At 54.4% G+C, this 23,923-nt stretch overlaps 1 protein-coding gene across 2 annotated transcripts; it reads right to left on the bottom strand.

Annotated features, from left to right (window-relative positions):
• Window positions 1-488: 488 nt before the first annotated feature.
• CAPN1 (calpain 1) lies at window positions 489-23,567 on the bottom strand. 2 transcript variants are annotated; one of them, XM_037053170.1, is made up of 22 exons: window positions 23,464-23,567; window positions 21,957-22,224; window positions 21,733-21,802; window positions 21,352-21,470; window positions 19,719-19,852; window positions 19,461-19,629; window positions 18,635-18,718; window positions 18,232-18,317; window positions 17,827-17,901; window positions 17,532-17,692; window positions 7,352-7,530; window positions 6,450-6,461; window positions 5,533-5,744; window positions 5,405-5,444; window positions 4,773-4,838; window positions 4,627-4,684; window positions 3,203-3,267; window positions 2,726-2,794; window positions 2,404-2,482; window positions 1,878-1,994; window positions 1,586-1,644; window positions 489-1,243 (listed from the first exon to the last, which is right to left on the bottom strand). In XM_037053170.1, the coding sequence occupies exons 2-22, from the start codon at window positions 22,221-22,223 to the stop codon at window positions 1,217-1,219; spliced, it is 2,148 nt and encodes a 715-aa protein (XP_036909065.1). In that variant the 5' UTR covers window position 22,224; window positions 23,464-23,567; the 3' UTR covers window positions 489-1,216. The 2 variants fall into 2 exon arrangements, with proteins under 2 accessions (XP_036909065.1, XP_036909064.1); XM_037053169.1 differs by lacking the exon at window positions 23,464-23,567 and adding an exon at window positions 22,877-23,376.
• Window positions 23,568-23,923: the final 356 nt, after the last annotated feature.

The following is a 23,923-nucleotide window of genomic DNA, read 5'->3' as shown; positions in this document are numbered from 1 at the left end:
GCAGGCTGGCATTTGGGGCTCCACCTGGGGCCCCACCCCCCACCTGGGCTCCCTCAGCCTTTGACCTACACAGCCTGCCCTCGTTGTGGTTTCCTCTTCACCCCCTGCCTCCCAACTCCTGCTCTACCCCCACCTCAACCCACTCTTATCTCTGGTAAGAAAAACCCTGATCCCAGAGGGGGCGGGAGCAGCTTACATAAGCTGCAGGTGTCTGGGTCACAGGGGCGGAGGGCCCCTGGAGAGGACCTGAAGGAGGCTCTGTGCTCTGGGGGGCTGCCTGGGGGGTCAGGGTTGTGCTAACTGGGGGTTTTGGTTTCAGCCAGAGCCTCAAAGGCGGGAGTGCTCCGGGAAGGCAAGGGTCAGGCCTCTAGGACTGCCGGGAGGGGGTATAGGCCGGGTCACACCGCTAGGGTCACACCGCTAGGGCCCCAGGTGGCCCTACAGGACAAGACAGCAGTTTGGGGCAGAAACACACTCCAGAGACAAGATGTGGGGCCTTTTCCCTTTATTGTTTGAGGTTTCTCTGCACGGAAACATGAGTCCCCCCACCCTAGACCCAGGAGCCTGTGGCACCCCGTAAGTCGTATACCAGTCCCTGAAGTCCCCTTTAACATCATCAATATAAAAAAGGAGGGAGGGGCGGAGGGGAGGCCTGACCATCCCTGGGCCGGGCAGGCGGCTCCTGGGCAGCAGACAGGGTTGGGGACCAGGCCATGGGGCAGAGGGGCCATTGGCTTCTGCACAGGAAGGGACAAGGCGTTCCCAGCCCTGGGAAGGCAGCCTGGCCCTGGCTGGGAGGCGGCTCTGCACGCTATGGTACAGACTGTGCAGAATTAGTGGTTACGGTTTAAAGTCTGCAGATGGGGCCAGGTGAGTGGTCTCGTCAGGATGCTGGGAGGCCAGGATGCTGGGAGGCCGGGCTGTCAGCGCCCCAGGAACCTGTCTTGAGGCAGGAACAAGCGAAAGCTGCCCTTCTGGTTTGGCAATGAGAGGGGCTGGGGGAGTTCATCTGGGCCCATGGTCTTCAGTGCAGGGCAGGCCACACAGCTCTGCCCAGAGCAGATGAGCCACAGCGCAGGGAGGTCAAGGGACAGGAGGCCACCTCCGCTCCGAGGAAGGCACTTGCAGCAGGCGTGGCCCAATGTGGTGCGGTGAGAGGGCGTGGTGTGGCAGACGACCAAGGGACGAGGAACGCAGCGGGGGGCCGACTGTTGTCTCACGCAAACATAGTCAGCTGCAACCACTGCCGGGGCAGAGGAGAGCGGAGGGCAGGGTCAGCTGGGCCGGACCCCAGGGCCTGTCCCCCAGCCCCATGGCTCAGGGGCCACCACCTCCTTAGCCCTCTGAGGCAGGTCAGAGAGGGGCCCTCTCGGCGGGCATGGGGGCGTACTCTCTTACCTCCTCTACCCCTGGGAGACCAAGTTGTTAGCTCCTGCAGAGGTCCCCCAGGGGCCTGGTTCTCCCTCCCTGCTCTCTTCCCAGGACCCAGACACCCCACCCCACCCCTCCACAGGCGCCAGCCCCAGGAAGGGGAGCAATCCACCACCCAAGCCCCTTCCCCAACCCGGCCAAGGGACCTTCCCACCTTAAACAAGTCGAAGGTCACAACTCCATCCAGGTCTGTGTCCAACGTTTTGAAAAACCCTGGGTATGGAAGAAAAGATTACGTGAGGCTGAGAATTCTGGGAGGCGTTCTCACCAGCCTCCCCCCTCCCTCATCCCCCACTTCCCCACAGCACCCCGAGTTCTCTCACCGGTCACAGCCATGAGAGGCTCTTCCTGCTGCCTGCGGGGGCCTGACCCCCGAGACCTCCCCCTCCCTGGTACACGCCACGGAGGATCTACATTGGGTTTGGGAGCTGAACGGGGACACTCACGGAACATGGTCTCCAGCCGCACCAGGCAGCACACGAAGTTGTCAAAGTCCACGGCCAGGTCAGGCTCCGAGTAGCGGGTGATAATGAGCTCGTACAGCTTCTTGTTGAGCTTGAAGCCTGGCCCAGGAGAGCAGGTGAGAACCAGGGAGGCCCAGCCCAGCCCACGGGGGCAGGGAAGGGGTGTGGGGCTGCAAGGGTGAGCCCTGGGTCTCTCTCACTGAAGGCTATGGCGCCCTGCCCCCACCCCCATCTGCGTGGCCTCAGGCCAGTCACTTCCCCACTCCATGTCCCACTTTTTGTGCACAAAGAGGACAATAAAAGCCCCTCTCTTCAGTAACTGCAGTGGAGACCAAAGTAAATGCTGCTAGAATACTTAGCTCAGAAACCATGGGAAAAAAGGAGAAGATGGATGTTCCCACAGCCCCACCATCACCAGCATCATCGTCACCCCAGGGACAAGGGCCAGTTGTCAGGGAAGCAGCCTAGGGCAGGGGCTCCACAAGTACCTGCTGCCCTCAAGCCTCACCTGCAGACTCGATGGCCATCCGCATCTCGTAGGCACTCATGCTGCCCGACTTGTCCAAGTCGAACTTCCGGAAGATGGTCTGGGGTGGGGAGCAGAGGGTGAGGGCTAGGCCGAGACAGCCAGCCTTCCAGTCTGCCCCATGGTGGACAATTATTCAGAGTGGAGGGGACAGGCCTGAAAGGCGGGTCAGTTGCTGGGGTGCGTGGGCTCCAGGGAAGCCACCCCAAGGTGAAGGGCCTGGTCCCTGCAGCCTTCAGCCGGACCTGGCCCTGCTGTGAGTAAGGCCACAGAGGGGGCGATGGGGCTGCGCAGGTCCACCTACCAGGTAATTCCGGATGCGGTTCCACAGGATATTGAACTCCACTAGGCCTAGCTTCCCGTTGCCATCCCGCTGGGCAGCCATTAAGGAAAAAATTCCACAGCTTAAACCAGGCGTGGGGAGCAAGCGGGCAACTCCGGAGAAGGGGAGACTGGCCAGGGAGAGTGCCAGATGAGGGGAGAAGCGGCAAAACCTGAGTACAGGCAGCTCATGCCCAGGCCCACCAGGTCCCCTGAATCTGGGTGGCCTGGGGACATGGGTGGAAAGTGCACTGACCCGAGGGGTGCAGGCCCTGCTCCACCTCTCACTGGACACAAGCCCCATGACTCAGTTCCCCCTCTCAATCAAGAGGACGATGCCCAGGGAGGCACCGGTCCATCCCCACTCCACAGTCCCTTCCTCTGCACTGTTCCTGGGACAAATCACCCAGTGCCCTTCCCACAGCTGCCCCACCCCAACCCCAAACCCATGGCAGGATACGTCCATGAGGTTCACCATGCTGCGGCAGGACTCCAGGCTGAAGCCCTTGGTCCGCAGGTCTTTGTCTGCAAGAAAAAGCAGTTCCAGAGACACCTCAAAAAATTAAAACAGGACCTGCCTTTTGAGCCAGTGATCCTACTTCTGGGAATATATCCGAAGGAACCCAAAACACTAATTCAGAAGAACACAAGCACCCCATGCTCATTGCAGCATTATTTACAATCACCAAAATAGGGAAGCAGCCCAGGTGTCCATCAACAGATGAGTGGAAAAAACAACTATGGCACATTTACACAGTGCAATTCTACTCGGCCATAAAAAAAAGAAGAAAATTTTACCCTTTGCAACAGTGTGGATGGACTTGGAGGACATTATGCTAAGCGAAATGAGCCAATCGGAGAAAGACAAATACCATACGATTTCACTCATATGTGGAATCTAATGAACAAACTGAACTAACAAGCAAAACAGAGACAGACTCATAGACGGAGAGCAGACGACAGCTAGTGGAGGGTTTGGGGGGGATTGAGTGAAAAGGAAAAAGGACTCATGGACATGGACAACAGTGTGGTGACTGCTGGGGAGAGGGGGTGTAGGGGACTAAATGGTAATGAAAAGGTAATAATAAAGATTATATACTAAAGAAAAAACACACACACATACTTCCAGCACCCCAGCCCAGTGAGCTTCTTGGGCCTGCCCCAAGGCGGGGCACTGGTGGGACAGGATCAGGGAGGTGACAGTCCCGTGGCCCCCGGCGGATAAAATCTGGCAGACTAAGTGTGCAGTGGTGTTTTATACGATCAGAAATAACAGTTTGAAGCCTTTCAGCCATCAAACCAGTGTCCTTACAGCCAGAACAACACCGTGATCAGACCAGAATAAAATGAAACAGGTGCGAAGCAGCAGCGACAGACACACAGCCGAAACACACAGCGAACGTGGCCTCAGCTGGGGTGGGCCTGCTGCAGCCTCCGGGGTGAGAAGAGGGGCAGGGCTGCAGGGAGGGAAGAGCATGGCTGGAGACTGGAGGTCAGAGGGCAGGTGTGGGGGCAAGGGGAAGGTTGAGGGGCGGCTGCCTTCAGTTGTGCACATTGGAGAGTAAGTAGCCCAGGGCCCATCTCTGGGAGTGGGGGTCCTGCACGCTGGCCCTAAGGTGCTGTCAGCAGCTGAGCTTCTAATCGCACCAGGGCACCGCACTCAGGCGCAGAGAACGGGGTCCGGCACGACAGCGGTGGAGGAGTGTGGGAGGAAAGCGGGGGTGAGCAGGGCTCAGGAAGGCAGCACGGGGCTTCCCCGCCCATGCAGACCACGGGGTCGGGTTCAGTCAGCGTGGGAGCAGAAACCTAGACTGTACAGTCGGAGGCATCGGGGGTCAGGGTGGCAGGATACAGGGTGGGGAGCAGCCCCTCCGGGACACTCACGTTTTTTGATGATCCTGTTGAGGATGGTCTGCAGCTCCTTGACGCTGATCTCCAAGTCCTGCGGGAGAAGGGAGGATGGCACCCGCCCTGGGGAGACGCTGCCCCTCGATGCCCCGAAGGCCCCGCTCCACCGCGCCCCCACCTACCTCCCCTGCCAGCTGTCTGAAGAGGGTCTTGAAGCTCTCGTCAATCTCCTCTTCCGAGAGCACTTGCTGTATGGAGAAGGGGGGCAGGTCAGGGACGCCCCAGCCTGGCCACCACGTGGGCAGCGGCTAGAGGCAGGGCTGGGACCACTCATTAGCTACGTGTCACTTCACCTCTCCCAGCCTCACTCATCTCATCTGTAGAGGGGGAGTCTAGCCCCCACTCCACCCCTGCCCAGGATTCTCGTGGCCTAAAGGAGGAGGCAGCAGTTTACTCAGTGACGGGTGAGCTTTGGCTCCCTGCTGTGCTACCCTGGGCAAATTCCTTAACTTCTTGAACCTGAGTTCCCCACTGAAAGGGGAGATGTTGACAGCACCCTGACAGTGTCGTGGAAGAAACAGGGAGACCTGGGGAAAGGTTTCAGCGCAGACACAGCCGAGAACCAGAGCACGGGAACACCGGGTGCAATATAGACGGCGAGGTGCTGGGCCAGTGAGGGCTTGGTATTATTGTTGTGGCTCCTGCCAGAAGGGGCTCTGCCCTGCCAGCCAGGGCCCCAGGCACAGGGCCCCAGGCTCCCCTCACACACCTGGGCAGGGGGAGGGGAAAGGCCTGGTGGGGCCAGGGCACGCACCTCGTCAGGAAGGTTGGCCTGGACCTGGTCATCCAGCTCCCTGCAGAGGGTGGGGAGAAAGGGGGGCCAGTCAGCAGGGAGTGGGGAGGCCTTGGGGAGCGGGATGCAGGAAGGGGCCCGTGACTCACTCGGTCCCGGCGCTCTTCTCCGAGAAGAAGCGCAGCACAAAGTCACCCTCCTTGTTGGGCTCGAAGGTGGAGGGCACCACCACGTACTCCCCAGGAGGCAGACGGAAGCGGGTGCTGACCTCCCGCAGGTTGATGAATTGCTCTGATCGGGCCCGAGATGCGTTGGCCAGGAAGAAGTCGCGCTTCAGGTGCACGGCTGGCTGGCCCGCCAGCTGGTGGATGGGAAGGAGGGAGTGGGGGCTGCAGCTGCCTGCTCAGCCACCCTTAGGAGCTGGCCCCAAACCCAGAGGCCAGGCTCCAAGACCTGGCCAAGGGGCTGGAGGGCTGCATCATGGCTCAGCCCCCCACAGGCCACGTGACCCTGACACGTCATTTTGTCTGTTCCCTTATCTGCAAAATGGGGGTGATAACCCTGCCTACTACACAGGCGGAGGTGAATATAGATACTATAACCGAGTAACAACAATTCTCCTTATTGCTACTCAGGGCTTCCTCCATGTCAGACAGCGCAGGGCAGCTCACACGTGGCACCTCACTGAGCACTCACAACAGCCCTGTGAAGATGCCCTTAAGCCCATTTCACAGACACTAACATTGAGGCTTAAAGCTTAAGGGTGTAGAATGACCGGCCATCCACTGCCCTGCTCCTAACCTGGACAGCCTCAGCCAACACTTTGGTCACACAGTGTAAACAGTAAGACAGGAAGAGTCTTGGGGTGTGGGCGGGGCTCTGGAGGCCAGGGTTCGAATCCAGCTCCCTCGCTTGTTACTGCTCTGCCCCACAGTACAGCACTTTGTTCTGGCCCCTGAACAGCAGGCATTTACGGGGCCTGCCCCCATCCTGTCTCCCTCTGAGCACCGTCAGGCATGCGTGTGCAGGGGTGAGTAAATCCAGGTGAGTCACGTGCCACACCTACCTCCGGGGGGACCTAAAAGAGAGACAGGAAAGTTAGAGAAGTCATCGGCCAGGGCCAGAGGGTTCAGTCCATATTGGGGAGGGGCCCTAAGTTCTTAAAATGGGAATGATGAGACCAGGAGGCAGGGCCCTGGGCCTGGGGCCAGCGGTGACCCAGACCTGTCTTTACACCACAGAGGGACACCGGGAACCCAGGGGTGCGGGGGTGGCAAGAGCCTCTCTGTCCGTGAAATGTCCCTGGGCCTCAGTTCTGAGTCAGAGCCCCCAGGACAGCCCCCAGAGTGGCCAACAGCAATGTCCTACAGCCCAGGGACAGCAGAGGTCCATCTGCGGCCAGGGGCTCTGGGCCCAGGCCGAGGCTGTGGCCACCCTTTACCCCCACCAGGGAGGTCCAGGAGTTTCTGTATGTCTGGAACACAGTGCAGGTACATCACACACCTCCACGTCAGCCTCTGCTTATACACTGCCAAGACAGGGAATTCACTACTCCTCCAGGGCAACCCACTTGCCCACTTCTTTCTGAAGCTGAGCAAAGATCTGGCCCCCAGAAGCTGCCTTCCAGGTGTCAGCCAAGCCAGCTCCCTCTTCCCACCAGTGGCCTTCGGGCCTGTGAGAGTGGGAATGAATCCCAGAATCTTCCCCTCTCCTAGCCAAACATCTTCCTCCCCTTCCACCTGCCTCACAAGATGAGTTTTAGGCTCCTGCGTGCTTCAAGTCTGGCAAAGAGGGCCTCAGCGTGTGCCTCCCTGGGCTCTGTCTCCTGCCTTGGTGGCCTGATTCACCCCAGGGGCTCAGGATGGGCCCGTGAAGGCAACGGTGTCCTCGGGCGCCCCCTGTCGGATCTCGCCTGCAGTGGGCGGGAGCCCGGCTTTGCAGCAGGGTTCTGGGCCCGTCAGCGCTCACCTCGTACACTGCGAAGCCGATGGTCTCCATGTCGCGGCCGAAGCGGCGCTCACGGCGGCGATGCTTCTGCATGAGCGCCAGCACGAAGCTGCAGCCTGACTCTCGACCCCCGTAGTCATCGTCCGGGTCATCTGTCTCGTCCAGCCGGATCTTGAACTGGGGGTTCACCCAGAAGGTGGCTGCAAGAGAAGAGGTTTGGATCAGAGCCTCAAGCCTTCTCCTCCCGGAGGTGTCCGTCCATTCAGTCATTCATTTAACAAATATTACTTAGTGCCCACAATGTGCCCTGTGCAGGGGGACGCATGCACAGTTCTACCCTCTCAAGGGTTCACATTCCTGATAGGGGAGGCCAAGTAGGAGCAGGTTAAGTAACAAGTTACAGAGAAAAAGCCCGAGTGGGTCAGGAAAGGCATCTTTGAGGTGGCATTGAGCTGAGAACCAAAGGGGAGCCCTGGGAAAACACTGGGAAGCAGGGGTCAGGCAGAGGGCGGCATAAGCCCCACACAGGAGAGGACGGCCAGGGTCGGGTCTAACCAGGCTCTGGGCTCCAGGGAGGCGCCAGAGGTTTTGCAGGAGCCAGGGTGCTAGTGAGGGGTGTGCACGGAATCAAAGAGCCAAAGGACCTTCCACAGACTTGCATGGGAGGGCAGGGCTGGATTAGGGACTAGGAATTAATTTTTCTTTAGCCCTCACCCGAAGACAGTTTTTCATTGCTTTTAGAGAGGAAGGCAGAGAGAAAAACACCGATGAGAGGGAGAAACACGGATCAGTTGCCTTTCGTATGCGCCTGACCCGGGGATTGAACTCGCAACCTTTCATCAGTGTTGTTCTCTCTGCCAAAATGTTGGAATGGGACAACATTCCAACCAACTGAGCCACACCAGCCAGAGCAGGATTTCATTTATTTTTATTTACTTTAATCCTGCCAAAGGTTTTGATTAATTTACTGTACCTAAAATGGATTAGGATTTTAAAAGATGGCTAGATCTACTCTGTGGACAGTAAGAGCCCTGGCTGGTGTGGCTCAGTAGATTGAGCACCAGCCTGAAAACCAAAAGGTCACTGGTTCGATTCCCAGCCAGGGCACATGCCTGGGTTTAGGGCCAGGTCCCCAGCTGGGGGCACCGAGGCAAGTGATCAATGTCTCTTTCACATACTGATGTTCTTCTCCCTTCCTTTCTCTAAAAATAAATAAATAAAATATTTTAAAAAGAGAAGAAGAAGAGGGTAAGAGAAGGCAGGTCTCATAGGAGGCCACAGAGCTGCAAAGGGTGATGTGACTTGCATTTCTGACCGTTTGGTGATTCACCTCCCTAAACCACTCCCCTGCAGAAAACCAAGTGCTGGATAGAATATGCAAAATTTCTTTTTAAAGGCACTAAGGAGCCACAGCCTCCCCCCTGCCCCCACACAAAGTTGACATTAATAAAAAAGATATGTAATAACAAGTGTTCGCCAGGACATGGAGAAATCAGAGCCTCACACACGGCTGACAGGACTGTGAAGAGGTGCAGCCACTTTAGAAAGTAGCCTGGCCATTCCTCAAACGGTCAAACTTAGACTCACACTCGACCCTACAATCCCACTCCTAGGCATACGCCCCAGAGAAACGAACACATACGTCCACACAAAAACCTGTATGCGAATTCCATAGCAGCACTATCTATAAAAGCCAAATGGTAGAACCAACCCAATTTTCCATGAGCTGATGGATAGATAAACAAAATGTGGTGTAAATGAACAAAGGAATATTATTCGGCAATAAAAATGAATGGAGTACTGATCGACACTGTGACACGATGAACCGTCAAGGCATGCTACGTGAAAGAAGCCACAGCCACAAAGAACCACGTGCTACATGATTCCATGTACATTAAAGTGCATTGTCCCGAACAGGCAAATCTATAGATGTGCTTGGTACCAAAGCCCAAGTAAAGATATCACAAGAAAAGCACAGACCAGTATCACATGTGAATAGCAATATAGAAATCCTTCACACAACACCATCAAACCAAATCCAACAGTATATTAAAAGGATTATAGAGCCCTGGCCAGGTAGCTAAGTAGGTTAGAGCACAGTCCCAACACACCAAGGTTGCAGGTTCAATCCCTGGTCAGGGCACATACAAGAATCAACCAGTAGAACAATCAACTGACATTTATGTCTCTCCCTCTTTCTCTCTCTCCCCCTTCTTTCTTCTCTCTCTCTAAAAATCAATAAATAAAATTTTTAAAAAGATTTTTAAATTTATTTATCTTTAGAGGGGAAGGGAAGGAGAGAGGGAAGAGAAACACCAATGCATGGTTGCCTCTTGTGCGTCCCCTGCCCTGAACTGGGAACTGGCCTGCAACCCAGGCATGTGCCCTGACTGGGAATCGAACCGCAGTTGTGTGGTTCGCAGGCCCGCGCTCAATCCACTGAGCTACACCAGCCAGGGCCAATAAATAAAATTTTTTAAAATAAAAGTGTATTCCAAAAATGATTATATAACATGAAATAGGCTTTAATCCTAAGAATGAAAGGACAGTTCAACATACGAAGATCAACCAGCGTAATGCACCACATTAATAGGACACAGGGAAAAAACACACAATCATCTTAATTGATAGAGAAAAGGCATTTGACAAAATCCAACAAACATTTGTGATACACTACTTGAATAGACACTAAAAAAAGATAAACAAATGGCCAATAAAGAAATACATGAAAGTTACTCAACATCATTAGTCATTAAGAAAATGCAAACCAAAACTTCAACGAGATACTGCTTTCTACCCACTAGGAGGGCTATAATAAAAAAGATGGATGATAACGAGGTTTGGCAGGGATCCAGAGAAACTGGAAGCCTCAGATATCGCTAGTGGGAATGCAAACTGGTGTTGCCACTTTAGAAAACAGTGGCAGTTCCTCCGAGTTAACCATCGAAATACTCTACAAGCTAGTGATGTCCACCTCCTACTTACAGTCCCAGAAGAATACATGATCACACGAACACATGTACATGAATGTCCATAGCAGCACTGTTCATCATAGCCAAGCACTGGAAGTAACCCAAATGTTCATAGATTGATGGATGAATCAGCAAAATGTAGTCTACCCATATCATTGAATGGTATCCAGCCATAAAAATGAAGTGAACTGTTGATATATGCTACAATGTAGATGAACTTTGAAAATACTGTGTTAAGGAAAATAAACCAGGCATAAAGGTTACATATTGTATAATTCCATTTATATGAAATCTCCAGAAAAGGCAACTCTGTAGAGACAAAAAAGCAGATCAGTGGTTGCCAAGAGCTGCGGGGGAGAGGACTTGGAGCGATCAAGAATGGATACAGGGTTTCCTCTGGGGGTCGTGAAAATGTTTTGGAATTAGATGATGGTGATAGGTGTATACAAGAGGCAACTGATTGGTGCTTCTCTCTCACATGGATGTTTCTCTCCCTCTCTTTTCCCCTCCCCTCCCTGCTCTCTAAAAATAAGTAAATAAAATCTTTTTTAAAAAGGGTGAATTTCATGGTATGTGAATTATCAAAATTATTTTAAAAATTATGTATCAAAATTGTGTAACTCAAAGATACATTTGGTCAGGACACTTGTGAGAGGCAACCACTCGATGTTTCTCTCCCTCTTTCTCTCTCCCTCTAAAAATAAATAAAATCTTGTTAAAAAAATAAAAAGATACATTTGGAAGAAAATGTATTGCCTTAGGAGCTTATATATGTATGTATGTGTGTATATGTATATATGTGTGTATGTATGTGTATGTATGTATATATGTGTATATATATATATATATATATATATGTATATATATAACAAAATTTAAAAGTAAATCCAAAAAAAACCAGAAAAGCAAAGATGAAAGAAAAAATACTATACACAGGATCAACTGTCAGAAGACATTTCTTGGTGACGTCTAATACTGACAAATTTCTCACGAGATTAACAAAGACAAAAGAGGCGGTGCAGCCCTGACTGGCTGGCTCGGTTGGTTGGGCGCAGCCCCTTCGAGGCGAAAGGTCACCAGTCCCATTCCCGGTCAGGGCACATGCCTGGGCTGCAGCTTCTGTACCCGGATGGGGAGCTCGCCAGAGGCCACTGACCAATGTTTCTCTCACACATCGATGTGTTTCTCCCTCTCTTTCTCCCTCCCTTCCCTTCTCTCTAGGGATAAATAAATAAAATCTTTTTTTAAAAAGCCCTAGCTGGTGTGACTCAGTGGACTGAGCGCCAGCCAGCCTGTGAACTGAAAGGTTGTTGGTTCATTTCCCAGCCGGGGCACATGCCTGGGTTATGGGCCAGGTCCCCAGTTGGGGGCGTGTAACAGGCAATGGATCGATGTTTCTCTCCCTGCCTTCCCTTCTCTATAAGTAAATAAATAAAATCTTAAAAAAAAATTTATTTATCTTAAGAGGGAAAGGGAAGGAGAGAAGGAGAGAAATATCAATGTATGGTTGCCTCTCGTGAGTTCCCTGCCAGGAACTGGCTTGCAACCCAGGCATGTGCCCTGACTAGGAATCGAACTGCGATCGTGTGGTTCATAGGCCTGAGCTCAATCCACTGAGCTACACCAGCCAGGGCTAAATAAATAAAATCTTTAAAAAACAGGAGGCAATGTAAATAAGCACACTGTGAATAAATAAAGGATAGCAACAAATGAGTTATCAGAATATATTAAGGATAACTTTACACTAATAATTTTGAAAACATATGCAAAGGATAAACTAAAAACCACAACTCATCAAAATAGGCTCAAGCGGAAACAGAAAACCGGAATAACCCCATCACTATTAAAGACAACATCAAGAGTCAATCTGCACATAGAGAAAAGAGCAGGCCAGACACACCCGTTCCACCGACCTTCCCAGCAACAAATCCTGCCGATCTCATGTAAACAGTTGTAGAAAACAGAAAAAAAAAAAAAAACCCAGAACACTTCCCAATTCACTCTAGAAGCTAACTATAAATATAGCACCAATACCAACACTACACAAGTTCAGTATAAGAAAGGAAAATCAGGACTTCCGGCCAAGATGGAAGCGTAGGTGGACACACTGTGCCTCCTTGCACAACCAAAATTAAGGACAATGAAAATTTGGAGGCAAAAAGAGCAACCAGAACTGACAGAAAATTGAACTGTATGGAAGTCCGACAACCATTCATCCAGACTGGTGAGAGGGGTGGAGTCAGCGGCTGGCAGAGAGGGGTTGTGGCAGGAAAAAGCAGTGGCTGGTGACCCGGGTGCACAGGCGACAGGTGGCAGGCTCCAGCAGTGGCTCCAGCAGTGCAGGCAGTGGCTAGGGGACCACAGGCACGTAGGTGGTGGCTGGCAGACCTCGGGCACAGAGTGGCAACGAGCAGACCCAGTGAGGTGAACAAGGCTGTTGACTGACTGAGGTCACACATTCGTGTGCGGATAAACCAGACAAAAACGGGCAGTGAGACAGACCGCGCAACCCAGGGCCCCAGTGCTGGGAAATAAAGTCCAAAAGCACTGATTTGAAAACACTTGTGGGGGTTGAGGTGCCAGGAGAGACTTCCAGCCTCACAGGAGAGTTTGTTGGAAAGACCCACAGGGTCCTAGAATGTACACAAGCCCACCGACCCGGGAACCAGCGCCAGAAGGGCCCAGTTTGCTTGGTGGAAGAGGCAGAGGGGACTGAGGTCTGAGAGAGAGGGGAGCAAGTGCCACTGTTCCCTCTCTGACCCCACTCCCACATACAGCGTCACAACCCAGCAACTGAGCTGCCCTGCCCTGGTGAACACCTAAGGCTCCACCCTTCATACATAACAGGCACGACCAGACCAAAAACAAAAGGCTCAAACAGAAGAACAGATCAAAGCCCCGGAGCCAATACATCTAAGTGACCAAGAGATTGCCAGCCTCTCAGATGCACAGTTCAAAGCACTGGTAATCAGGATGCTCACAGAATTGGTTGATTTTGGTCACAAACTAGATGAAAAAAAATGAAGGTGACATACATTAAGTGAAATGAAGGAAAATGCACAGGGAACCAATAGCGATGGGAAGAAAACTGGAACTCAAACCAATGGAGTGGACCAGAAGGAAGAAAGAAAGAAACAAACAGAAAAGAATGAAGAAACAAGAATTCAAAAAAATGAGGAGAGGCTTAGGAACCTCCAGGACATCTTTAAATGTTCCAACATCCGAATTATAGGGGTACCAGAGGGGGAAGAGAAAGAGCAACAAGTGGAAAACTTATTTGAACAAATAATAAAGGAGAACTTCCCCAGTCTGGCAAAGGAAATAGACTTCCAGGAAATCCAGGAAGCTCAGAGAGTCCCAAAGAAGTTGGACCCAAGAAGGGACACACCAAGGCACATCATAATTACATCAGCCAAGATTAAAATGAAGGAGAGAATTCTAGAAGCAGCAAGAGATAAGGGGACAGTCACCTACAAAGAAGTTCCCATCAGAATGTCACCTGATTTCTCAAAAGACACCTTATAGGCAAGAATGGGTTGGAAAGAAGTATTCCAAGTTACGAAAGGCAAGGACCTAGGTCCAAGATTGCTCTATCCAGCAAAACTTTCATTTAGAATGGAAGGGCAGATAAAGTGCTTCTCAGATAAGGTCAAATTCAAGGAGTTCATCATCACCAAGCCCTTATTATATGAAATATTAAAGGGACTTATCTAAGAAAAAGAAGATAAAAAATATGAACAGTGAAAGGACAGCAAACTCACAGTTATTAACAACTACACCTAAAACAAAAGCAAACCAAGAGAACAGCTAGATCAGGAGCAAAAACATAGAAATGGAGATCACATGGAGGGGTAGCAACAGGGGAGTGGGAGGAGGAGAAGGGGGGAGAAGGTACAGAGAATAAGTAGCATAGATGGTAGGGAGAAAATAGACAGGGGAAGGGCAAGTACGGGAAATGTAGAAGCTAAAGACTTATGACACATGGACATGAACTAAAGAGGGGAATGTGGGGGGTTGGGGTGTGCAGGGTGGAGGGGAATAAAAGGGGGGAAATGGGACAACTGTAATAGCCTAATCAATAAAATATATCTTTAAAGAAAGTCAAAACAGTAGCAACCCTCAAAAAAAAAGAAAGAAAGGAAAATCAACCCTGGCTGGTGTACCTCAGTGGTTTGAGCGTGGGCTGCAAACCAAAGGGTCACTGGTTCAATTCCCAGTCAGGGCACAGGCCTGGGTTGCGAGCCAGGTCCCCAGTAGAGGATACTCAAGAGGTAACCACACATTGATATTTCTTTCCCTTTCTTTCTCCCTTCTGTCCCCTCTCTAAAAATAAGAAAATAAAATCTAAGGACATCTTAGCCTTTGTGCCAGCATGGCTGGACCTGGAAAGTACTATGCTAAGTGAAATAAGCCAGTCAGAGAAAGGTAAGTACCATATGATTTCATTCAATAGTATGGTGATTACCAGAGGGAAAGAGGGGCGGGGGGAGGTTGGAGAGAGACAAGGCGGGGATAAACGGTGATGGAAGGAGACTGACGGGGGTGGTGAACACACAATTCAATATACAGATGATGTATTATAGTACTGTATACCTGAAAGCTATGTAATTTTGTTAAACACTGTCACCCCAATAAAGTCACTAAAAAAATAAAGAAAATTACAGGCAAATCTCACGAATGCGGATGTAAAGCCATTGTATGGAAATGTTATGCTATGAACTTGTTTTTATCTCAGGATGTAAGGCTGATTTAATATTATAAAAGTGGCAAATGTAATTTACCACTTGGACAGATAAAAGAAAAAAAGTATATTATAATAATAAATACAACTGAAAGTACTTAGTAAGATTAAATTGCATTAATCTGGTAAAAGGTGTCTACAAAAGATCCGAGAGTAGGAAAGTTTTTAGTAATAAAATCTACAGTAAAGATTTAGTTAGTGAAAATTTTTCCTTTAAGGGAGGATATAGCTGTTTCTTTTTCTTTCTTTTTTTTTAAAGATTTTATTTCTCTTTAGAGGGGAAGGGAAGGAGAGAAGGAGAGAAATATCAATGTATGGTTGCCTCTCGTGAGTCCCCTGCCGGGAACTGGCCTGCAACCCAGGCATGTGCCCCGACTGGGAATCGAACTGCGATCGTGTGATTCGCAGGCCTGAGCTCAATCCACTGAGCTACACCAGCCAGGGCTTTTTTTTTTTCCTTAAAGATTTTATTTATTTTACTTTTTAAGTAGATGTATTTATTTACTTTTAGAGAGAGGGTAAGGAAGGGGAGAAGAAACAGCAATGTGCAGGAGATACACTGCCTCTCACACCCCCCAACTGGGGACCTGGCCTACAACCCAGGCATGTGCCCCGACTGGGAGTCGAACCCAAGATCTTTTGGTTTGCAGGCCAGCACTCGATCTACTGAGCCACACCAACCAGGGAAGGACACAGCCATTTGTATTCAACACTCTACAGTCATGGCCAGCATGTGAAACAAGAACACATTAGAAAAGTTATAAGAATTGGAAAAGAAGAAACAAATCTGTCATTATTTGCAGATGCTACATTGTCAATTAGAACACCAAAGAGAATCTACAGATAAATCCTTAAAATTAATCAGTTTAACAAGTTTGCTGGATACAAAGTAAACTTAACTGGTCAACTACATGCTACTGTATCGGAAACTCTTCCTTGAGAGATGTTATTTTAAAAGAGATACTATTGCTCTGACTAATGTGGCTCAGTGGGTTGGGCACCGTCCCTCAAACCGAAAGGTCACCGGTTCTATTCCCTGGGCAGGGTTCATGCCTGGGGTGCAGGCCAGGACCCCAGCTGGGAGAGTGCAGGAGGCGACTGATAGCTGCTTCTCTTGCACATCCAAGTTTCTCTCCCTCTCTTCCCCTCTCTCTAAATATAAGTAAATAAAATCTTTTGTAAAAAAGAGAAAGATATACTATTTAGCCTGACCAGTGTGGCTCAGTTGGTTGGGTGTCGTCCTACAAAGCAAAAGGTTGCTGGTTGGTTCTTGGTTAAGGCACAGGCCTGGGTGTTTGGCTCCAGCTGGGGCATGTATGAGAGGCACCCCATCAATGTTTCTCTCTCACGTCAATGTTTCTCTCCCTTTCTTTCTCCATCCCTTCCCCTCCCTCCAAAAATAAATAAATAAAATCTTAAAAAAAAAACAAAACACCAAACAATTCCACAGAATGACAGGAGAAAGGTGGTAACGGAAAAAGGCTTAGAGGTGTGGGAGGATGGGGTCTCCAGCAGAGGTCGGGGTCCCCAAGGACAGGGACAGTTCTGCCACTGTCACAGGAGAGAACGCAGTGAAGATGGCACAGTTCCAGAAAGGGTGGGGGGTTTGGAGGCAGGAACATGAAGGGGCGCCCCACGTGATGAGGTCTATTTTCAATGACATGCCCGGCCAGGTTTGCGTCTGATGAGTAATAGCAGAGGGCGGTTTATGGAGACAGTGAGGACAACACTGACTGGCAGTGGGACTGCCGGGGGCCATGCAGAGAGCTCGTTTGAGGTCTGTGGCTACGAACGGACAGGGAAAAAACAGCCCCCGTTGGGTGATTTCTCTCCCAGGGGTTGGGTGAACCACATTCTGTGGTTCCGGAGCAGGGGAGAGGACTGTGGTTGTGCCAAGTGAGAGGAGCGGGGGAGCCGGGAGCCGGGAGCGATTCTGCAGCAGAGGACGGTGGGAGGTGAGGACAGTGCAGGAGCAGTGAGCTGAACAGATCACAAGGTCAAGGAGCCTGAGGGCTGTCAGGAGGGAGCTGAAGGGGGGGCGGGGCTCCCAGGGAACTGGCAGGGTGGTGGCTGGGCTAAGGTGAACGAGAAGGTTGCTGCAGGTGAGGACGACAAGGAACTGAGAGGCCAGGCAGTGGTCATGACACGCACATGAATCTAGAAGCCCAGGGAGAGGTGACAGTGGGGTCAGGGAGGAAGACTGTGGACCAGGAGGAAGGCCCGGGGTTGAAGAGTGACAGGAAGGGGCTCAATGGCAACAAAGTCTCTTCCCGGGTTAGCACCCAGGGCTCAGGCCCCGGATGGCAGGGCAAGAGTGGCTCCTTAGAACTCACAAGGACATTCAATATCTGACCCCTCCAGGCAGACTCGAGAGGTCGGCACGGCCAGCCCCATCTTCAGTGTGAGGAACTGAGGCTCAGAGAGAAGAGGAGGCGGTAGGGCCCAGGCCCCACCCTATGCACCCTGTGTACCCACGAGGTCAGGTCACCTGGGTAGTTCCGGCAGCCCCCCGCAGTGCTGCCCCGCCGCCAGGTGCCCTCATAGAGGGTGGTGTTCCATTTGCGGTACCGCCGGCTCTTCAGGGCATCGGGCGTCAGGTTGCAGATCTCCAGGCGGGTGAACTCACGCATGAAGTCTCGAAATGACATCCTGGGGGTCAAGGTGCAGAGGTGAGCCATGGTCCCCAGCCAGGACGCACAGGGATGGGCACGGGCCGGGTCATGGGGTTTGAGAAGTGGGGTGCAGGGTCTTCAGAGGGGCCAGACCAAGAGGGAGCTGCTCACCAGAACTCCCCGTCCTCCATCTTGATCCGGAGCTGCTCCCGTTCGTAAGGGTCCACGTTGTTCCACTCTGAGGAGCTGCGGGGGGAAGGCCCTGTCAGGGGCTGGTGGGTGCTGACCTGCCTGGCCTCTGTCCTTGGGGTCTGTCCTCCTCTAGCCCAGGTCAGGATCAAGCCACAAGATCTCAGGTCCAGGGGTTGCCTTGTCAGGGCCAGATCAGATGCCTCGAGGATGCTCACAGGCAGGGCCCAGGGCCCACGTGCCTAGACTTAGTAACATGAAGACGGCCCCTCTGCTCAATCCTGAGCCCACCCCAGGCTGGCAGGCCCTGAGCAGAAACGCCAGAGACACTGGTCAGCCTTCCCAAGCCTTCCCAAGCCTCCCCGGCCAGTGCCCACTGCCCCTCACCCGTCACTCCAGGCTCCCGTCCACTCCACCTCGCCCCAGGGGTTCCGCATCCGGATCAGGCTCACCATCTGGCCCATGTAGTTCACCTGCTCCCCAGAGCTCCCATCAGCGCCTGTTTCTGGCATGTACTTCAACAGCCCTCCCCATCCCCGAGCCCTCCCCGAGCCCTGCCCTGCACCCGGCACCGTCCCCCACCAGAAATGTAGTGGAGAAGCAGCTGTGTACACCAGTGACAGTGAGTCAACGCAAGGCCAAGATAAACACCTCTAAATAAGAGTCCCCAGGAGACAGACAAGGTGCTGCCACAGTGGAGCCAGCCCCTCCCACAGCCCTGGTCACAGGCCAGACAGACAAAGGCAGGCAAAGATGCGGGCACCAGGCTGCAGGGAAGGCCCCGTGGTACCTGCTTAGCCCCAGTCACAGAGTAGGCGTGGCCCTTCACCAGCTTCTTGAAGGTGATGGCCTCCATGTCCAGCACGCTGCTGATCTGCAGAGGGACATGTGCTGTGGTTGGGGGCAAGGTTCCAGGGCCCAGCCAGCGTCCCCAACCGCAGGCAAGAGATGAGCCCCGAGCCCTTGGGTCTCAGACAGTCCCCCTTGTACACACAGAAGCGACTGGAAGGGGCAGGCAGGGGGGGCTCTGACCCCATCTAACCCGACACCTCCATATGTAGATGCTGCCCCCAGAAGGGGGGCTGCTGGAGTACCCCAACAATGCCACCAGTGGTGGGGACCTGGGCACCCTGACACTGCATTTGGCCAGAGCTAGCCAGACCCCGTGCACACCCAGGGGTTAGAGTTGCAGACGCAGTTGATGGCGGGGGTGGAGCCTGGTATCAAGGGCGAGTCAATGAGGGGGGTGAGCACACCCAGTGCACAGGATGCAGGAGTGAGGCTGGGCGGGTGGTAGGAGCTGGGAGCTGGGACTAGGGACCAGCCAAGGTCTGGGCTGGTGAACTGGACAGCGATGGGCATCACGTTAGGACAGGGATGAGGAGTGGCAGGACAGTAAAACAAGCCAAAGTCTGAGGTTTGGGGTCAGGAATGATGCCAGGCACGGAGGAGGAGCCGGAGGAGGAGGAGGAGGAGACTGCAAGGATGGATGAGGCCAAGTGCGAATCCGGATGTGGGATGAAGCCTGGGGGAGGATGAGGCTGGGCCGGGTAGGCAGAGGGCGCTGCTGGACCAGAGGCTGGGGTCACAGGTGCGGATGGGCGGGGCGCACTCACATCAATAGAGCAGCCCAGCAGAGAGCCCCGCTCCAGGGCCTTGAGAATGATTTGGTAGAGGTCACTGGGTGCCTTGCGCAGTTCGTACCACTCGGTGACGCCCCCTGTGAAGTCCTCAAAGCCCTCGGAGGTGCTGCCCCCCGACAGGGCTTCATAGCTGCCGTTCACCCTGTGGATGGCCCCAGGTCAGTGCTCTGGCGCCATGCAGGACGGTGCACCCTGGGGTGGCCTGCAGCTGTCCCCTGGGCCCCTACTCACTTGGCATAGGCCTTCTCCAGCAGGGCGCTCCAGAACTCGTTGCCTTCGGCAGAGTGCACAAACACCAGCTTCCCGTCCTTGGTGGGCAGCAGGTCGTCCACAACCACGTCCACCCACTCGCCAAACTGCCACAGCTGTGTGGGGGTGGGGAGGGAGCGCAGTGAGAACCTGCTTCGGGACCCCCTGCCCCAAGCCTGCAATCAAGCCTCCATCTGCCACTTACTAGGTCGCATATCCTAGAGGAAGTTATCCCCTCCAAGCCTCAGTTTCCCCATCCACTAAAGGGAATAGCGGTACCTTCCTCAGGGGGAAACCAACCCGATCATAAGGGTAAAACTGCCCGGAAAGGGCAGCACTGCTGACATTTTTGAAACAGACCAAGTTTCCCAACATACCTCTCCAGGTATGGAGAGGTTGGGAAGCTCCCAGGCTCTCCCTCCGAGAACCAGCCCCCTTTAGGACATGCTGTCACCACTCCCCTCTGCGTTCCAGGCCCACGTGCGTGTGTAGGGGTGGGGGAGGGATACATATATTAAATGGATGTGAACAGAAAATGTAACATGCAGATCCTTCCACCACAAGATGGGCGGGGTTCGGTTCCTGCAATCACAGGGTTAGCTTCGGAGAGGCCAGAGGGCCAGGTTCCCTGGGGAGGAGTCACATTGCCTGGGGCCAGAAGCAACCCAGTGCTATGGGGAAGAAAGGGTGAGGAACAAGGGGGAGAGGGGAGCCGGTACACCCATGCGGCAGGGGTAGTGTGTTTGGGGGACGGGGCAGCGGGAATATAGAACCAGCCAAAAGAGGCCGGGAGGGATGAGGGAAGGGGGCAAGGAAAGGGGCAGTGAGACCAAGCCCCTGCAGCAGCCTGGGCAGGTGTGGCACTTGGCCAACACAGACAACATGGGGACCCTGGGGATCCTGTGGGTCCCATGCACTGTCTCCTAAAACAGTGGGTGAGGATGTATGCTAAGGGGGCTCCCTGACCAGGTGGGAGGGGGAGGACACCCAGGAGTCCCCTGGGCAGGGCGGGCCCCACTGGGGCCGGAGGGTCTCATCCAGTGTTGCCGGGGGCGTGTCTCGCCCCCCATACCAGCTCATTTAGAATTCATTAGTATGACTTGAAAAATGGGCTCATTGTGCAAAAACAACGGCAGGAAAAACTGGCTTAAATAGACTTAATCCCAAGTCTTTCTTTTCTGCAGCACTCTATCAGAGACCTGAGGTTGCCCAGGTTCGGCAGGGGTGGGGGCCAGGAGACTGACCCCACAGGGGAGATGGGCCCCTGTTTGCACCCAGCAGAACCCCCCCCCCTCTTTTTTAGAAGAGGAAACCGAGACCTTGGGGAGGCAAAAGGATTTGTCTCACAGGATATAACAGGGATCTTTCTATTCTTTCAAGCACTGTCTTCCTGACACACACAACCACCCAGGAAAATTGCAAAATGCCTGCCCAACCGTTTCGCACATGACAGATCCTAGGTGGCATCGAGAGGTCGCGTACTTTCCAGAGGGAGGGCTGGCCCCTGCAGGCTGTGGCTCTGAGCCACCCAAACCTCAGACTGCTGCAGGCCCTCAGTCCCCACCTCCTCCGGGGCCTGCTCCCACTCTCTCCCCCACCCCCTCCTGCTCCTCACCTGGAAATGGAAGATGCCGGCATAGCCATCCTGGAAGCTTTGGCCGTGTGGAACCACTCGGTGCAGGAGGGTGTCATTGAGGGTGAGAGAAGCAATGGCAGCCAGAAGCCAACAGTCCCCTGGGATGGGAAACCCACATCAGACCTGCTCTACTAACCGGCCCCCGGGGGGACACACGCTTGCCCATGCTGCGGAGAGCCTGGGCTTCCCTGGGCAGCAAACCCCTCAACCTACAGAAGAGCCCCAGGAATCTGGGCAAACCGGCCCCAGCACTGATAGCCAGTCTGCCTGAGCTTGCAGAAGGGAGGGGCTGGGGCACAGCCAGGGGAAACGGGCCTGGGGAACTCCTGTGGAGAAAACACCAGAACCCCTCCGGCCTACCCAGCGCTCCCTGGCAGATGTCTGTGCGGGTGGCTCCATCCACGATGAACTGGGGGTTTGAGAGCAGCTCCTGCAAGAGACCCAGAGTCATGTCTCTGGGCCAGTCCTTCCTGGAAATCGGGGCCCACCCATCCCAGACCCTGCTCCCTACTAGGAACTTGGAGTCCCTACTAGGGACTCTGGATGGGGGTAAACTGAGTCCCACCTAGGGTAGCCCCTCTTACCGTGGGACGCTTCCACTTGATACCATAGGTTTTGGAGGAGTTGGGGCCCAGGTCCTTGTAGCCCAGGCTCTGGGGCACTGGGGGGAAGGCTTCGTCGCGGAAGAGGGCTCCCCTCTGCAGGCAGTGAGACTGAAGCTGCTCATAATCCTGGCCCATGTACTTGATGGCATTTTCGTGGCGGCCCAGGCCCAGCTCCTTGGCCCGCAGCTTCTGCACTTGTGCAGACACCCCGGTGCAGTACACGGGGGTGATGATCTCCTCCGCCATCCTGAGGGACAGACAGGCCTACTCCGAACCCAGGCCCTCCCAGGACTAGAACTGGGGCTCCTGCCTGCTCTTGCCCACCATTCCTCCCCAAACCTGAGGTTTCCCCACATCACTGCTCCCCTCACTGAATTCAGGATTCTGCCACCCTCCCAGGGCTCCCAGGAAAGGAGCTCCCCTGGCCCTGGGTAGCGCACCAGGCCACCACCTCCCTACTCCCACACAGTGCTACCACCTCTCCCTTCCCAGACGCCCATTGTCCTTGGCCTGCAGCCATGAGGTCTGCCCGACGGCCAGGTGGGGCAGGGCGGGGCCAGAGGTAACAGGGAACTAGGAAGGTGGGAAATCTCGGGAAAGGCTTCTTAGACCCTGTTGGCCTGCCTGTAAACCCCTCCCCATACCAGGCAAACTCCTGCTCACTGCCCCTTTCCCTGGCACGAGGGCTGAGAACACTGGGCAGCCAGGGTCCGGTGTCCAGGCCCCAGAGACTGGCTGGGTGATCCGGCGCTGGCCCTCAGTCCCTTCCCCTCCGGCCTTCCCCCTGCCCAGCCTCGGAAGACAGTGGTGCGCACAGGCTGGGCCGGGGTCCGGGGAGCCTCTCAGTCCGGAGCAGTGGCCGGGATCGAGAACCCCAGCCCTGCCACTCAGCTCCTTACCTGGAGGAGGACTGTTTGGCGGGGGGGTCGCTGCGGTCTGAGCGGCTGGCTTCCCGGTGGCAGCTCAGGGCAGGGCCCAACCAGGAAGAGCGCTCCTCCCCGCCCTCCTCCGCGCCCCTCCGCCCTCCCGCTTTCTTCTCCTCCTCCGGCTCTGACCCGGCTTCCTCTAGGCTCCCCTTTATCTCTCGGACACCTTCTCCGACTATCTCTCTTACTCGCGGTGTCTTCCCGCCCCTTCCTCCCTCGGCCCGCCGCCAGCTCCGCGCGAGGACAAATTAGTAAAAGGCAGAGTAGTCCCCGGGGAGGGGCCAGCGCCAACCCCAGCGCCAACCCGGGTGGGGAGGGCTGGGCCTGGACGCAAGGGCACCGCGGGGGGGAGGGCAGGGCAGGGCAGCGGGTATTTTTAACTAGGGGCAGCAGCTCGTGTTGCAGGGCCCCCGCGGCCCCACCCGACACGGCAGCCCCCGAGCGCATTCCCGGGCGTCCGGCTGCAGCCCCGGCCCGGCTCCTCCCCGGCCCCGCCCCCGCGCGGCCGCAGCTGTCCTACCCCCACCCTCGGGAGTCCGCAGTGGCCCGGCCGAGATTACCTCCGGCGGTGCGGCGGCTGCTCCGCGCAGGGGCTGGGCTGGCGGCAAGCCGATCCCCGCCGGAGGCTCCTCGAACGGCAGCCCCACCCCACCGGGTCAGCGCTGCAGCTGGGTTCCGGGACCCAGCCGGCTCTCCGCCCGCGCCCACCCCTCGCCCTAGGGAACCGGCTCCCGGCGCCTCTACCCCGCCCTAGCGGGTCCGTGCGTTGGGCGGGGCGCGGGGAGCCTGCACCCCCGGCTGCGGCTGAATGACCTTGGGTGAGTCCCTTCTCCCGTCGGCTTGGCTTTGCAGCGAATGGGACGGATTTGAGCAATGGTAGGGGCCCATCTTGCTCGTGTACTGTGGGGTTTATGGACACGGGAAGCTGCGAGAGGCGGGCATCCCCGCCCTCGACCCTGAGACCTCAGCCCGCCCTCGGGGGAGCGCCCGGCTACAGGTGCCATCCTGCCCAGTAGGGGG

Source organism: Sturnira hondurensis, unplaced genomic scaffold (assembly GCF_014824575.4).
Source record: "Sturnira hondurensis isolate 20B ecotype Veracruz unplaced genomic scaffold, ASM1482457v3 Scaffold0007797, whole genome shotgun sequence".
Taxonomy (NCBI): Eukaryota; Metazoa; Chordata; class Mammalia; order Chiroptera; family Phyllostomidae; genus Sturnira; species Sturnira hondurensis.
This window is presented reverse-complemented; position numbering and strand designations above follow the sequence as displayed.